Here is a 15,210-nt window from a genome sequence, read left to right on the forward strand (position 1 = left end):
CTTTCTTTTAGAGAGATCTGGGCTTGATGACTTGCATATAGTTAGGCTTGTCAGCCCAACAGGCCCATCAAGTCCGCAATAAAACCTCGCCTTGAAACCCTCGGCTTCCTCCCACCGATCATTTTGGCGGGAGACCAGCAGTTGGCCGCCTCCACTCTCCACTTTCCCGCGCAGAGCAAATCAGCAATGGACGGCGGCTCCTCCTTCCAGGCCTTCACGGCCGCCGCCGCCATGGAGATGGAGGAGTACCTCAACTGGAAGAAGAACGCGCCGGTGCTCTATGACCTCATCGTGTCCCACCCGCTCGAGTGGCCCTCGCTCACCGTCCAGTGGCTCCCCTCGGGGTCGTCGGCCTCCGCCCGCTCCCACCGCCTCGTCCTCGGCACCCACGCCTCCGACGACTCCCCCAACCACCTCATGCTCGTCGACGCCGTGCTCCCGCTCCCGCCGCGCCTGGCCGCGGCGGCCGCCGCCGAGGGCCGCGCCGTCCCGGCCCCGTCCGTGTCCATCGGCCGCTCGGCGTCGCATCAGGGCGAGGTCAACCGCGCCCGGTGCATGCCGCAGCGGCCGTACACCGTGGCCACCAAGACCTGCGTCGATGAGGTGCACGTGTACCACCTCGGGGAGGACGGCGACAAGGGCGGCGCGGATGCCGTGCTCAGGGGCCATGGCGCGGAGGGGTATGGGCTGGCGTGGAGCGCCATGAAGGAGGGGTTCCTCCTGAGCGGCTCGTATGATAAGAAGATTTGCCTGTGGGATCTCAAGGCCGGGAATGGAGCCCCGGTTCTGGACGCGCAACAGGTGTTTGAGGTAATGTCCCAACAGATGCTCCTGTGCCGTTTCCTGTTCCCCACCTTTATCTTGTTTTTCATGTATGATGATGTATTATGCATGTTAGGTTCTCAACCTTTGAATAGTAGTTAATTAACACTTCTGCCTTCATAAGAAGTGCGGATACCCGAAGCACTCGACTCAAAGTCATAACAATGCCAAGAAACCAACCACAAATTATGCTGTCCTTCGTTTTCCATTACATAGAGCACATTCAGTCGAGGTCGCCGAATGTGAAAAGATAATATAATGAAATCCAACCGAAAGTCCCTGAAAAGGATGTGCACATTCAGTGCCTACAAGCCTGATATATTGGAACTTCCCCTGATACACAATTCTTCCATATCCGGTGGCTAACCAGGCTAGACACATCATTCTTGCACCAGAAACGTTTTGCATGTCATTTTTCTTCACTTTTCAGGCGTATTGGCAACAACATTTCTCTGTTTTGATTTTCTAAATAGCAATTTTGTGTCAGGCAAGAGATGTGCTCCTCCTGTTGTTATTCATCAATTCATAATTCATTTGGACTCAAAGAAGTGCTGTCTTTGAACATCAGGTTAACCAACCATTGTGATAACATGAGAACACATGATGACAACAAAAGCCTCATGGTTATTCATAAGCAATTAAAACAAAATACCATCACCTTGGTTGCCACCACAATTCATCAGTTCCCTATGGTGCTCTACTTTTGAAGATTGGACTTGAAATAAACTTGTTCGCTGTTTGCCGTGAGTAGGAAAGATAATGTTTCAGCTGGATGGTGAAAAACATATTTTATATTATTTGGCAAGACTTGTTGAGTTGAGTACCTGCTTTCATAAATAATGGTGCAGAGGCTGGAGACCTTTTCCTCTTTTTTTAGCAAGTAGCTGGTGAGCAGAGGGCATTGCATCATTTGTCTAGCATGCTAGTGTAGCTACAGTCATAGTTCTTTTTTCTTCAAATAAAATGAGCTTCTTGGCCCCCGGTCACCCTCCAATCACATGCCTCATAGTTCAGGACCTAGCTTACTCAAAAACTACTACAGCAGCTAACACTAAAATGACAGGTTCAGGAACCATCATTACAAATTACTCAAAAAATAATTAACGCTACTGCCTTCATAAGACCTGAGGATACCCGAAGGCCGAAGCACTCAACTCATAACTCATAAGTTATAACAATGCCAAGAAATCAACCACGAATTATGCCATCCTTCGTTTTCAATTACCCAGACCACTATATGTGAAAGGATAATATGATGAAATGCAACTGAATCTCCCCGAATGGATGAGCAAATTTAGTCGAAGTCGCCACTTCATTCACCGTTTTGTCTACTGTCTGCAAACCTGATATATTGAAACTTCCCCTGATATCTCAATTCTTCCATATATGGTGGTTAACCAGGATTCGCAAAAAAAAAAAACCTGGATTGGCACATTAATCTTGCGCCGGAAACGTTTTGTATGCCATTTTTCTTCACTTTTCAGGCATATTGAAACACCGTTTCTCTGATTTTATTTTAAAAATAGCAATTTGTGTCGGGCAAGAGATGTGCTCTTCCTGTTATTACTCATCAAGTCACAATTCATTTGGAACCAAAGAAGTGGTCTCTCCTGACATCAGATTAACCAACCATTGCGATAACATGAGAACGCATGATCTCAACAAAAGTCTCATAGTTCTTATTAAGCAATTAACATAGAATACCATCACCTTGGTTGCCACTACAATTCATCACTTCTGTATGGTTTTTTAATTTGAAGATTGGACTCAAATAAATTTGTTTTCTGTTTGCAGTCGTGTCATACTAGGGAAAAAATACTGTTTTAGCTGGATGGTAAAAACATAAATTTCTATTATTTGGAAAGACTTACTGAGTTGAGTACATGCCTTTAAAAAATTAATGCAGAGGCTGGAGACTTTTTCCCTTTTTAAGCAAATAGCTGGTGAGTATTGCATCATTTGCCTAGAATGTTAATATTGCTATAGTCCTGCTTTCTTCAAATAAAATGAGTTTCTTGGCCCCAGGTAACAAGCCTTACAGTTCAGGACCGAGCTTACTCAAAAACTGCTGCAGCAGCTTAAACTAAACGACAGGTTCAGAAACCATTATTACAAAGTCCTTGCTCATTACAAAGACCTGCATCAGCTGAACAGTGAGAAACAGACCAAAGTAACTGAACTGCAGCATAGAAGTATGACTTCCATTAGCCATTCTCCAGCCAGAGCATCATAGTCCCCCATCCTTATTAGTTGTATTATTTTTGACAACCATTCTTTTGTCCTGTAAAAACATACATCTGTGAACATGGCCCCAAGTGGAAACGTGACTCGTGTAGCTTGGATCCAGATTTTTTGGATATGATGATCTTCACAATCATGATTTGTTAAGCTATCTCATTACTTCTGTGCGTATCTTACTTGTCTAAAATCCAAAATCGTTATTGCGTGGCTCTGTTTTACAGATGCGACATAAGAGTGTGTGGGTGTTTATTTTTGGATATGACAATCTTCACAATCATGAGTATGTAAGCATGGCTGGCAATGTTAAACATCTAGTTAAATTTTATGTTTTTGCAGGCTCATGAGGATGTCGTTGAAGATGTTGCTTGGCACCTTAAGGATGAAAACCTATTTGGATCTGTTGGCGATGACTGCAAGTTCATGATGTGGGACCTGCGTACGAACAAACCAGAACAATCTATGGTTGCGCACCAAAAGGAAGTAAGCCTGCTTTAATTGATAGTTGCTGAGCTAAATGTTTTTCTATGTTGAGGGGGACATAGCTGCAGTACTACAGTTTGTTCTATGCTCACTTTTTTGCTGAGCTAAATGTTTTTCTGTGTCTGAGTGGAGTATAGCTGGAGTACTACAGTTTGTTCTAAGCTCAACTTTTACTATAGTGGGAAGACCTTTTCTTTGTGGAAGCATCCTTACTGAAAAAGATGCAAACCTATTTGGGTCTGTTAGTGACGACTGCAAGCTCATGACGTGGGACTTGCATATGAACAAACAGGAACAACCTATAGGTGCTCATTAAAAGGAAGTTAGCATGCTTTGATCAAGAGCTACTGGGCTAAATGTTTTTCTGTGTCGAGGGGAACATAGCTGCACTATACTAATTTTTTTAGTAAGCAAGACCTTTGCTTTATGTACCGGAGTGGTATGTGAAGCATGTTTTCTAAAGTTGCAATGATGTACTTATTCCTTGTGTCTGGCTTCTTTCAAAATTTCACCAGCAGATGGTTTTTTTAGTTGGTACATCATCAGTTTACTTGTGTGACTGTAGCTACTGTACTGAAGTTTGCTTGTGTGATTGTTTTATGTTTGTGACTTTGAGTTAGAAAATGACAAAATCTTGGTAATATGTGGCTCTGCATTGTGAATAGAGAATATCAATGCTTATGCTGGCACCTACAGTTTCTTTCTGTGAAAATATATGTTCCTTATTTCAGTACTCTCATGTTTTCTCATCATGATGTATATCATCACTTCGTCAGGTGAACTCTCTGTCCTTCAATCCGTTTAATGAATGGATCTTGGCTACAGCATCTGGCGATGGAACTATTAAGCTATTTGACTTGCGAAAGCTATCTAGAAGCTTGCATGCTTTCGACAACCATGAGTATGTATATATATTTTTTGTCTTCTTACCTATTTGCGACAGTCAGTTCTCTTTTGTTTTATCGAGACAATTCTCTGTTTGTTATTGATCAGTCTACCTGCTATTCTTCAGTTTTGCTGCTACGTATCTGATGTTGTTGTGTTTGCGCGATTTGCACGTGCAGGGGCGAGGTTTTCCAGGTTGAGTGGAATCCAAACTTGGAGACTGTATTAGCCTCCCATGCTGCAGACAAAAGGGTGATGATATGGGACGTTAGCAGGTAAGCTTAAGTCAAATCTGCTCCCATATCCTGTGTTACATTTGCAGCTGGCATCTGATATTTGTTGCTGGCACACTCATACTTACTCATGAATCCTTCCAAGATTGGCAAAAAGCGATGGCTTCTAGTATGACCTTATAAGCGATGGCTTCTAGTATGACCTTATAAGCGATGGCTTCTAGTATGACCTTATAAGTAACTTGCATTTTTTAGGCTCTGTAAATAAATTGCTAACACATGCATCTACGGTCACCATCTGGACAAAAGATGAACACCTGGTTCTTCTGTGGACTGCCTTTGAGAGCTTTGTGACTTGACAGATATGATGCCATCTTCCGTTCGATTTGTGGATGAATTTTGTCATATGCTGTGTGTGTGTCACCTTCAGGATCGGCGAGGAGCAGGCGGACGAGGACGCGGGCGACGGGCCACCGGAGCTGCTTTTCGTCCACGGCGGGCACACGGCCAAGATCTCGGAGCTGTCGTGGAACCCCAGCGAGAAGTGGGTGGTGGCCAGCGTGGCGGAGGACAACGTGCTGCAGATCTGGGAGGTGGCAGAGAGCATATACAGCGACGACAACGGCAGCAACAGCAACGCCCAACCTCTTCCCTGATGTGTGGACGATGGGGACATGGATCGCTCGTAGTCTTTGGGTGAGTGGACGCGTCGCGTGCGGTTTACTTGTAGTGCCTCGTACGGTTTCGTCGCTTAATTAGCAGCAGCTGCTATCGTTTGGCGCCTAGATCCTGGAGACATGGATGGATCGAGTATCTTGGAGAAGTGAGTCTGGAAACGTTTGTGTGTCCATGCCGAAGCCTGTTGTTACCTGGTGCGTGCGTGCGTGTGTGCCTGTTGTCAGGCAGAAGTTTTCAGGCCTTGGTGCTGAACTGAATTGTGACTCGGTGCTCTCGTGGTCGCACGGTCCACACCGTACGCCGGGCCTCTACTGAAAATCTGCTTCACACACGCAACGCCTTGTCATCCGCTTTCCACGGCGCAATCATTCCCTCGCTGCCTGGGGGTGTGGCGCTCCGACGCGACGTGGGGGAGCGACTTGGAGGCGTGGCCGTCCCATCTCGCCACCGGACGTGACGCGTCCGCCGCTCGCCGGGTCGCATGCCCACGGCACGCCATGTCATGCCTGAACTGCCAGTATGCAAGCTCGTTTCCGATCGCCAATCGTTTTACCAAAAGCAGAGCCCTGCTGCCCTGCCCTGCCCTGCCGCGCCCATGCACGCACGGCATCGACGTCTTTGAGTCGTGCGCTCGTCTGGGCAGCCCTGGCTGCATGCAGCTTGCACTTTGCAGCCCCGGTTAGTCAACAACAGATGCGTACGACCTTGTATTGCGAGAGATGCCCTCGCCATGTCAAGTGATAGACCTTTCACACTGCTCTCTATAAAATGTTGTTAATGGAATAAAATCTGTTGTTGTTAAGAAAAAAAAACAGATGCGTAAAACCGAAGAAAAATTACTAGGCTCTGTAACTTTCGGCTCCTTCCTTCGTTCCTGCCGTATCTTGTGGTTGGTGTGTCTGCACTACAGTACGCCGGGGCAACGAGTCCGCCACGGCGGGCGGGCGACGACGGGGTCCCCGGCCACGCCGCTTTCGATGGGCATCCACCTCGCGCGCCGTCCCAGGGAGAAAATAAGGAAAAGAAATGCCACGGCACGAGAAAACAGTCGGCTCCCTCCCTGTGCCATGTGGCCGGGCGAAGCGGACGTACAGGCGCAGGCGTACTTGCTCGCTCCTCGCCCAGCCCCGGGCGATCCGCCGCAGCGTCTGGTCACGCTCGCCATCGCCTTTCAGTCCTCGCTCGCCCACTGCACCTAGCAAGCTGCCATTTCTCTCTCTTTTCCAGCGGACGCCAACGCCAACGCCACGCTGTGCTGGGTTTCGTTTCGGGGGACGCGGAGGCTACCGACTGCGTAGCATCGTGGTAGGAGTGTAGGACTGTAGGAGGAGTACTAGTGCTGGTACTTCTTTTTTTTAATGACTAGTACTGGTACTGGTACTTGTGTACCGGGGCGAGGTGGAGTGCGATGTGCCGCGCTTTAATTGGCACTTGGGCCAGGAGAGCCCCAAAGGAACCACCTCCACCTCCCTCTTACTTAACAGTCAGGCCAATTCCAACGCACACCTTGAATTGTCCGCCCGCGTTCGTTTGGAGCTAAACGGACACAAAACGCGGCCCAATGCGCGGAGGTAAAACGGACAAATGTCTGTTTTTTGTCCGCTTTTGACCCATTTTCGGCCCAAATTTGGGCCGCATTTGCGTCGGCGCGGACACGATGTCCGCCCTTGTCCTCCCCTGGCCTGCCAGTCGGTGGCACATTGGCCATTTTATCTTCCTCCCATCGACAACCAGCAGACCCGGCCGCCCAACCCCTCGCCGCGCCGCCCAGTTCCGGTGCCCCAGACCAGCTATCCGCACCCGTCCGCACCCACGTACTGCCCGCCGTAGCACGCCACACGTCACCGTCACCGCCACCACCGCAGCCACAGCACCCCGACATCGCCGCCACCACACCCTCACCCCCACCTCTACTTGCAGCACCCAAGTGCGGCGACCTCGCTCGCCGACACGCTCACCAGACGCCGACATGCCTGCTACCTGGTCCAAGGGAGGCGCAACGATCTTCACCAGCCAGCTTCTTCCACGACGCCCGCAAGTTGTTCGACGGTTTGCCCGCAAGGTACAAATGGACTCCGCCGACGAGTTATTCTTCCACAATTTCATTTGCGACTCGGATGCTTCTTCATCAGACGATGAGGAGCATGTGGCTGCTGTGTTGATCGTCCATGACCACCTTAGTACGCAGCGATCGATGTTCAGGGGCTCGATCCCGGGGCACACTCAGGCGTTGAATCGCAACCGAGAGAACTGCCATTTCCTACTCTGGCAGGACTATGTCGAGTCCCCCAACCCGCTCTTCAAACACCACCTATCCCGTTGCCGACTTTGTATGGCTAGACATGTGTTCAACCATATCCGGGAGAGGTGGTGGGGTACGATAAGTATTTCGAGTGCAAGGAGGATACCCTTGGAAAGATTGACTTCTCCTCTTATCAGAAATGCACTGCAGCTATTCGGATGCTTGCATACGGATTTCCCGGTGATCTCATTGATGAGTATGTCCGAATGAGTGAGTCCAAGTGCCTAGAGTCGATGTAGAGGTTCTACAAGGCTGTGATAGTAGCATTTGGCCCGGGGTACTTGAGAGAGCCAAATGCTGCAGATATAGCCCAGTTGTTGGTGATGAATGCCAGTCGCGGCTTTCCAGGGATGCTTGGTAGCATAAATTGTGCACTGGGAGTGGAGAACCGCCCTTCTGCTTGGCGGGGGCAGTATAGGGGCCATGTCAAAGCTTGCACTGTCATACTCGAGGCCATGGCTTCACAAGATCTCTGGATTTGGTACCCTTTCTTTGGCATGGCCGGATCTCAGAACGATATGAACGTGCCTCAATGCTCTTCGGTACTTGCAAGGCTTGCAGAAGGCAACTGCCCAGAGGCCAGTGTTGAGATCATGGCCACCACTAAAACAAAGGATACTACCTAGCTGACGGTATCTATCCTCAGTGGACTACTCTTGTGAAGACAATCCCCAACCCCGTAGGAGAGAAGAGGAAGAAATTTGCCTAAGAGCAAGAGAGTGCTAGGAAGGATGTGGAGTGTACCTTTGGTGCTATTCAGTCTCGATGGGGCATCATTCGGTATCCTGCTAGAACTTGGAGCACCAAGAAGTTGTCGTAGGTGATGACTGCTTGCATGATCATGCACAATATGATCGTAGAGGATGAGCGCCCGGAACGTATCTATGACCAAGGGTTTCAGTTTCAGGGCGACAATGTTGTGCCTGAGCATGGATGAGCGACAATGTTTGCACAGACTGAATTTCATCATCAAATGCGTGATTGTAAAAACTCACATTCAGGTGCAAAATGATTTGGTTGAGTATACACTACTAGGGAAAGGCCTAGCAGTAGCGCGGGTATTAGGTGTATCAGTAGCGCGGGGTCCCGTGCTACTGATACGGCGCTACAACTAACATGGATCAGTGGCGCATGTTGACCCACGCTACTGATATACATGGCTAGCAGCAGCGAGCTTTAGTGCAATGCGCTACTGCTAATAGCTGCAGCGCTTTTAACTAGGGCGCGCTACTGGTAAGAGCGCACTGCTGCTAACTTTATTCCCCTCGCTACTGTTAGTTTTATTAGTTTTTGTTTTTTTCCTGCATATTTGTTTTGTATTTGAACAGGCTTTATACAATAATCTTTAGCATATCATACACATACAAATGTAATCATAGCATCAAATCATGTCATCATCATAATCATCATCCAACACAAAGTGATCTCTCGTCATCATCTCGAAAACAGCGATACAAGTCTCGACTACTTGCAACTACATCGTCATCCATCTAAACAATGATATACGCGAGAAGAGCTATCACTATGAGTGAGACCGGAACTATGCAGTACATGAGTTCGTATCCCTCTCTCGCACTACCGTGAACCTAAACTAACTACTGGCTGTCGCTCGGAAACCGGAAACCGGTACACCTGGGCCTGACACTCCGGCCACTCGTCGTATACTGCTGGCGTAGCACTTCTTTGCCATCGATGATCTATGCACCTGCATCGTCACATGAGTCGATGATATGCAACATATATAGTTGAGCAACAGAAAGAGACAGACTTGGCAAAAATAGAAGCAACATATCATAAGCATAAATAACAAAGTTCATCGTACCCAAAATGCCCTAACTAGAGTGATCTTTGCTAGTCGAGGAGGATGGTTTAATTACATCACAAATAAAGTTTCATCGTGCATAACTCAAAGTTTCGTCATACAGAAAGTATGGACTAAACGGACACATTGCCATATATCGACAATCACTCCAACATGTCGTGCCATCCATCCAAGTCAGGGAGATAGTCCCCGAGCTTAGTGAAAGGCTTCAGGTCGAGACGCTGAGCGGCTACGCGTGTTCGGACGTCTTCCCGCGACATTTGCCCTTCCTCGTAGAACATCCCTGTTTTTTCGAGGACCTCCTTCATGATGATTTGGGCAAGTTCACGCTGCATGTGATAGAACTCAGCTCCAAGTCGATGATCTGGGATATCTCCTACGTTCTTTGCCCATTGCAGAATATAGGCATCACCGGATGTAGGTGAGATGCGAAGGTTCTGCTGATCCCGTCTGTACTCCAGCATGTAGTTTAGGACATAGAATCCATCACTGAGAGTATCACTCGGTTGCTGGATGTAGCAGAAGTCGGTCTTATGGCCGAAGGCGGGCCTGCCGTTCCTTGTCTTTATGGTCTTGATCTCTCCACCTCGTACACCCTAGAAAAAGATAGCACTGTCGAGAACAGACTTGATGTGGGTGTAATCCTTTTTGTTCATGTTCTTCGATGAGTCCAAGTAAAGAGCGTGGGAGAATCGGGGGTAAAGGATGATGAGGACGGCGCGCCCGTGGCTGTGCAAAATAAGTACACCTCAAATTAGCCTCCACCGTGCAAATGAATGATTGAAATCAAAGGAAGGATATCCGCGCGGATGACTTACATGGGATGATAAGGCACGAGAATCGTCTCCTTGTCCTTATTGGCGACCATGAATTTGATGATGTAGTCCCTCGCGTATTCACAGTGCTTTGCGCAGATTGCCAAGAGGCCCTCGTGCATGAAGTATGGGTCAGCGACACAGATATAAGGTATCTGCTCAATCCCGATGATGTAGTTCATGTACAAGGCAAAAAAGCGGAGAAACGTAAAATCCATCTTCTTCAAGTGAAACATGTCGAAGATGTAATTGAATCGAAGGAAGAACTTCTCCTCGGGGAATGTGTTGACGTATGACCTTTGCCGCGACACGTTAACCATGTAGAGTGGGTATCCTGGATTTTCCGAGGCAATTAGGCTTTTCTCTCTCCGCAGCACATCGTCATGAAGTCTCCTTAGATCGCCGTATATGGCATCTACCGCTGCCTTATTAGGTAGGATTGGTTCACCGGGGATATGGTATTCGCTGCACCCATGATAGGTATACGGTCTTGAACCCGGGGTTGCGGAGGCGGCTGGATCATAGGAGGACCTTTGTTGCCTTTCCTCGCTCTCTTCCTATGCTTCTTTGGTGCTGGAAGGTCGTCTATAATACGTTCAGCCTCCAGAGGCGGCAATTCAGGCACCGACTCATGATGCTCAAACCCTGATTCATCAATCCTCCGTCGTCATAGGCGCCGGTATTGAGGTACTGCAGAGTGCCATCGTCATCCTCGTCCTCATCTATGGCATCGATATCATGCATTGCTTCTTCGACGGCGGCGACGTCATCAGCGACTAATGGAGCCTCTTCCTCACCCCGTCTGCTATCACCCGGCACGAGAGGCGACGCTAATTGGGTAGGTGGGGTGTTGATGTTCATACCTTGCTGAGGCTGCGTGGTCGTGGGTGTGCTCCCGGTCGCCTCCAGACGAAGCGGACTCTTTGGCCACAACAAGACCCACCCCTTGCAATCGCCAAGCCGCCGCGGGGTCTCGTCGTCATCTTCCCCTAGTACCGGAGGAGCCAAATCCTCGTGGCCCTGTTTGACACTGGCCACAGAAACCTTAAAGACGTCAGGAGGGATCGGCCGGCTGTGGAACAATTGTTCCTTCGGCTTCATTATCGTCGCATTCCCCACGTCCACCTTCTGGTCGCTGATGGTGTACAATATGGTGCACGGGGTTACATCGGCCTGCAAAGACATGTCTACGACGTGAGACATCTGAAAGGCAATGGAAACGGGAGAGTATACATTTATTGAAGAGGGCCGGTGTGACAGGTACCATGAGGGCGTCGATCTCAGCCAAAGACGAAGCACCGCCGAGCACGCCCGAGACGGGGGACGGGCTGCTATGAGCAGGTGCGGGAGCAGGTGCTGGTGCAACGCTAGTCGAGCTGCTCCCCAAGAAGTTGGAAAGGGGAAAGTCCGCTGCATCCAAATTTGGATTTTGCCTGCTCCAACTGACGACATTCGGAACCAAGACACTATACAAAGCTGCAAACTCCTGTTTTGCAGCAGCTACAACTGCTACGATTGTCTCAGCTGATTTCTTATCAACCGCAATCGCAACCATCTTGTCGATGTTTTTTTTCTTCATTCAACCTCCGTCTTTCCTTTCTCTCCTCCATGGTCTCACGGTAGTACTTCTTCCACGTGGCGCCGTCTCCGACGCCTTGCACGCGTCCATACGACGGCCGAGTGTCCACCGGGAGTCGTTTCAATATGTTCAAGGCCCGGTTGAATGGGGTGTCCCACTTGGGCCTCGCCAATGCCTCAGACGGCGAGTTGCTTTCGGCCGCAATCCTGTGCCACTCTCTGTGCAAAAGGAACAAGGATCGTTTACAAATATGACTAAACGTGCAGTCGAATTGATCAGAAGCTAAAATTACCAGCAGTCACATGAAATCCTCGTGACCGCGTCCGTCTCGAAAACCTTCTTCACTGGGTCCCAACGGTACCGGGCCCTGAGGACCTCACGCTCCTGCGGGACGGTGTACTCCGCCAAGGGGTCTGGGATGCCCGACTTTCGCGTTCCCCGTCCTCCTTAGCCCATATGGACCTCTTCCCCGCGTAACCACGGTTCCGAGGTGGTGGCACCCCATGTTCCTCTCTTGAAGCCCCTTCATGTACTTTGACTTTTCTTTGGCATCTTCGGCAATGCAAGCCGCCTTGAATATTTCAAACTGCGCTTCCGTAATTGTCGTATTATCCTTCACAATCTCGGAGTAGGATTCCTTTTTGTTGATGATCCTTGCTTTCACCCTTAGTTTCCAGGCGGCCAACGCGTCGCTAAACTTGGTCATTGTCGGTGTCAAAATCAGCCGATCTCGGGTAGGAGGTCCCGAACTGTGCGTCTGAAGATCGATGGTAACAGGAGACAAGGGGACACGATGTTTACCCAGGTTCGGGCCCTCTTAATGGAGGTAATACCCTACTTCCTGCTTGATTGACTTTGATGAGTATAGGGGTTACAAGAGTTGATCGACCTCGAGATCGTAATGGCTAAACCCTAGATGTCTAGCCTATATGATTATGATCGTCTCTACGGACTAAACCCTCCGGTTTATATAGACATCGGAGAGGCCTAGGGTTATACAGAGTCGGTTTACAGAGAAAGAAAACTACACATCCGGACGCCAAGCTTGCCATCCACACAAAGGAGAGTCCCATCCGGACACGGGGGAAGGCCATCTATCTTGTATCTTCACAGCCCACCAGTCCGGCCCATGTCACATAGCCCGGACGCCCGGGGACCCCCTAATCCAGAACTCCCTCAGTAGCCCCTGAACCAGGCTTCAATGACGATGTGTCCGGCACGCAGATTGTCTTCGACATTGCAAGGCGGGTTCCTCCTCCGAATACACCAAAGTGTTGGGGAACGTAGTAATTTCAAAAAAAAAAATCCTACGCACATGCAAGATCATGGTGATGCATAGCAACGAGAAGGGAGAGTGTTGTCCATGTACCCTCGTAGACCGAAAGCGGAAGCGTTATGACAACGCGGTTGATGTAGTCGTATGTCTTCACGATCGACCGATCCTAGTACCGAAAGTACGACACCTCCGCGATCTGCACACGTTCGGCTCGGTGACATCCCACGAACTCACGATCTAGCAGAGTGTCGAGGAAGAGCTTCGTCAGCACGACGGCGTGATGACGGTGATGATGAAGCTACCGGCGCAGGGCTTCGCATAAGCACTACGACGATATGACCGAGGTGGATTATGGTGGAGGGGGGCACCGCACACGGCTAAGAGATCAATGATCAACTTGTGTGTTCTAGGGTGCCCCCTGCCCCCGTATATAAAGGAGCAAGGGGGGAGGCCGGCCGGCCCTTGGGGCGCGCCAAGGAGGGGGAGGAGTCCTCCTCCTAGTAGGAGTAGAACTCCCCCTTTCCTAGTCCAACTAGGAGGAGGAAGGGGAAAGGAAGGAGAGGGAAAGGAGAAGGAAACGGGGGGCGCGCCCCCTCCCTAGTCCAATTCAGACTCCCTATAGGGAGGGGGCGCGGCTGCCCCTTCTGGGCTGCCTCCCCTCTTCCCTATGGCCCATGTAGGCCCAATAGTTCCCCCGGGGTTCCGATAACCCCCCGGCACTCCGATAATTATCCGGTGACCCCCGGAACTCATCCGGTGTCCGAATATAGTCATCCAATATATCATTCTTTATGTCTCGACCATTTCGAGACTCCTCGTTATGTCTGCAATCACATCTGGGACTCCGAACTATCTTCGGTACATCAAAACACATAAACTCATAATACCGATCATCACCGAACGTTAAACGTGCAGACCCTACGGGTTCGAGAACTATGTAGACATGACCGAGACACGTCTCCGGTCAATAACCAATAGCGGAACCTGGATGTTCATATTGGCTCCTACATATTCTACGAAGATCTTTATCGGTCAAACCGCATAACAACATACGTTGTTCCCTTTGTCATCGGTATGTTACTTGCCCGAGATTCGATCGTCGGTATCTCAATACCTATTTCAATCTCGTTACCGGCAAGTCTCTTTACTCGTTCCATAATGCATCATCCCGCAACTAACTCATTAGTCACAATGCTTGCAAGGCTTATAGTGATGTGATTACCGAGAGGGCCCAGAGATACCTCTCCGATACACGGAGTGACAAATCCTAATCTCGATCTATGCCAACTCAACAAACACCATCGGAGACACCTGTAGAGCATATTTATAATCACCCAGTTACGTTGTGACGTTTGATAGCACACAAGGTGTTCCTCCGGTATTCGGGAGTTGCATAATCTCATAGTCCGAGGAACTTGAATAAGTCATGAAGAAAGCAGTAGCAATGAAACTGTAACGATCATAATGCTAAGCTAATAAATGGGTCTTGTCCATCACATCATTCTCCTAATGATGTGATCCCGTTCATCAAATGACAATACATGTCTATGGTTAGGAAACATAACCATCTTTAATAAATGAGCTAGTCAAGTAGAGGCATACTAGGGACACTTTGTTTTGTCTATGTATTCACACATGTACTAAGTTTCCGGTTAATACAATTCTAGCATGAATAATAAACATTTATCATGAAATAAGGAAATAAATAATAACTTTATTATTGCCTCTAGGGCATATTTCCTTCAGTCTCCCACTTGCACTAGAGTCAATAATCTAGTTCACATCGCCATGTGATTTAACAGCAATAGTTCACATCACCATGTGATTAACACCCATAGTTCACGTCGCCATGTGACCAACACTCAAAGGGTTTACTAGAGTTAGTAATCTTAGTTCACATCACCATGTGATTAACACCCAAAGAGTACTAAGGTGTGATCATGTTTTGCTTGTGAGAGAAGTTTAGTCAACGGGTCTGCCATATTCAGATCCGTATGTATTTTGCAAATTTCTATGTCAACAATGCTCTGCACGGAGCTACTCTAGCTAATTGCTCCCACTTTCAATATGTATCTAG

At 48.8% G+C, this 15,210-nt stretch overlaps 1 protein-coding gene across 1 annotated transcript; it reads left to right on the forward strand.

Annotated features, from left to right (window-relative positions):
* Positions 1 to 112: 112 nt before the first annotated feature.
* Positions 113 to 5,670, forward strand: LOC123122404 (histone-binding protein MSI1). The gene is made up of 5 exons (XM_044542597.1): positions 113 to 810; positions 3,400 to 3,543; positions 4,320 to 4,444; positions 4,608 to 4,703; positions 5,092 to 5,670. The coding sequence occupies exons 1-5, from the start codon at positions 187 to 189 to the stop codon at positions 5,315 to 5,317; spliced, it is 1,215 nt and encodes a 404-aa protein (XP_044398532.1). The 5' UTR covers positions 113 to 186; the 3' UTR covers positions 5,318 to 5,670.
* The last annotated feature ends 9,540 nt before the right edge of the window (positions 5,671 to 15,210 follow it).

Source organism: Triticum aestivum, chromosome 5D (genome assembly GCF_018294505.1).
Source record: "Triticum aestivum cultivar Chinese Spring chromosome 5D, IWGSC CS RefSeq v2.1, whole genome shotgun sequence".
Classification (NCBI taxonomy): Eukaryota; Viridiplantae; Streptophyta; class Magnoliopsida; order Poales; family Poaceae; genus Triticum; species Triticum aestivum.

Coding starts and splice junctions, on each gene's coding strand:
- LOC123122404 (XM_044542597.1), top strand. CDS start 187: ATGGACGGCGGCTCCTCCTTCCAGGCCTTCACGGCCGCCGCCGCCATG. Junction 811..3,399: donor ACGCGCAACAGGTGTTTGAG/GTAATGTCCCAA, acceptor ATGTTTTTGCAG/GCTCATGAGGATGTCGTTGA. Junction 3,544..4,319: donor TGGTTGCGCACCAAAAGGAA/GTAAGCCTGCTT, acceptor TCACTTCGTCAG/GTGAACTCTCTGTCCTTCAA.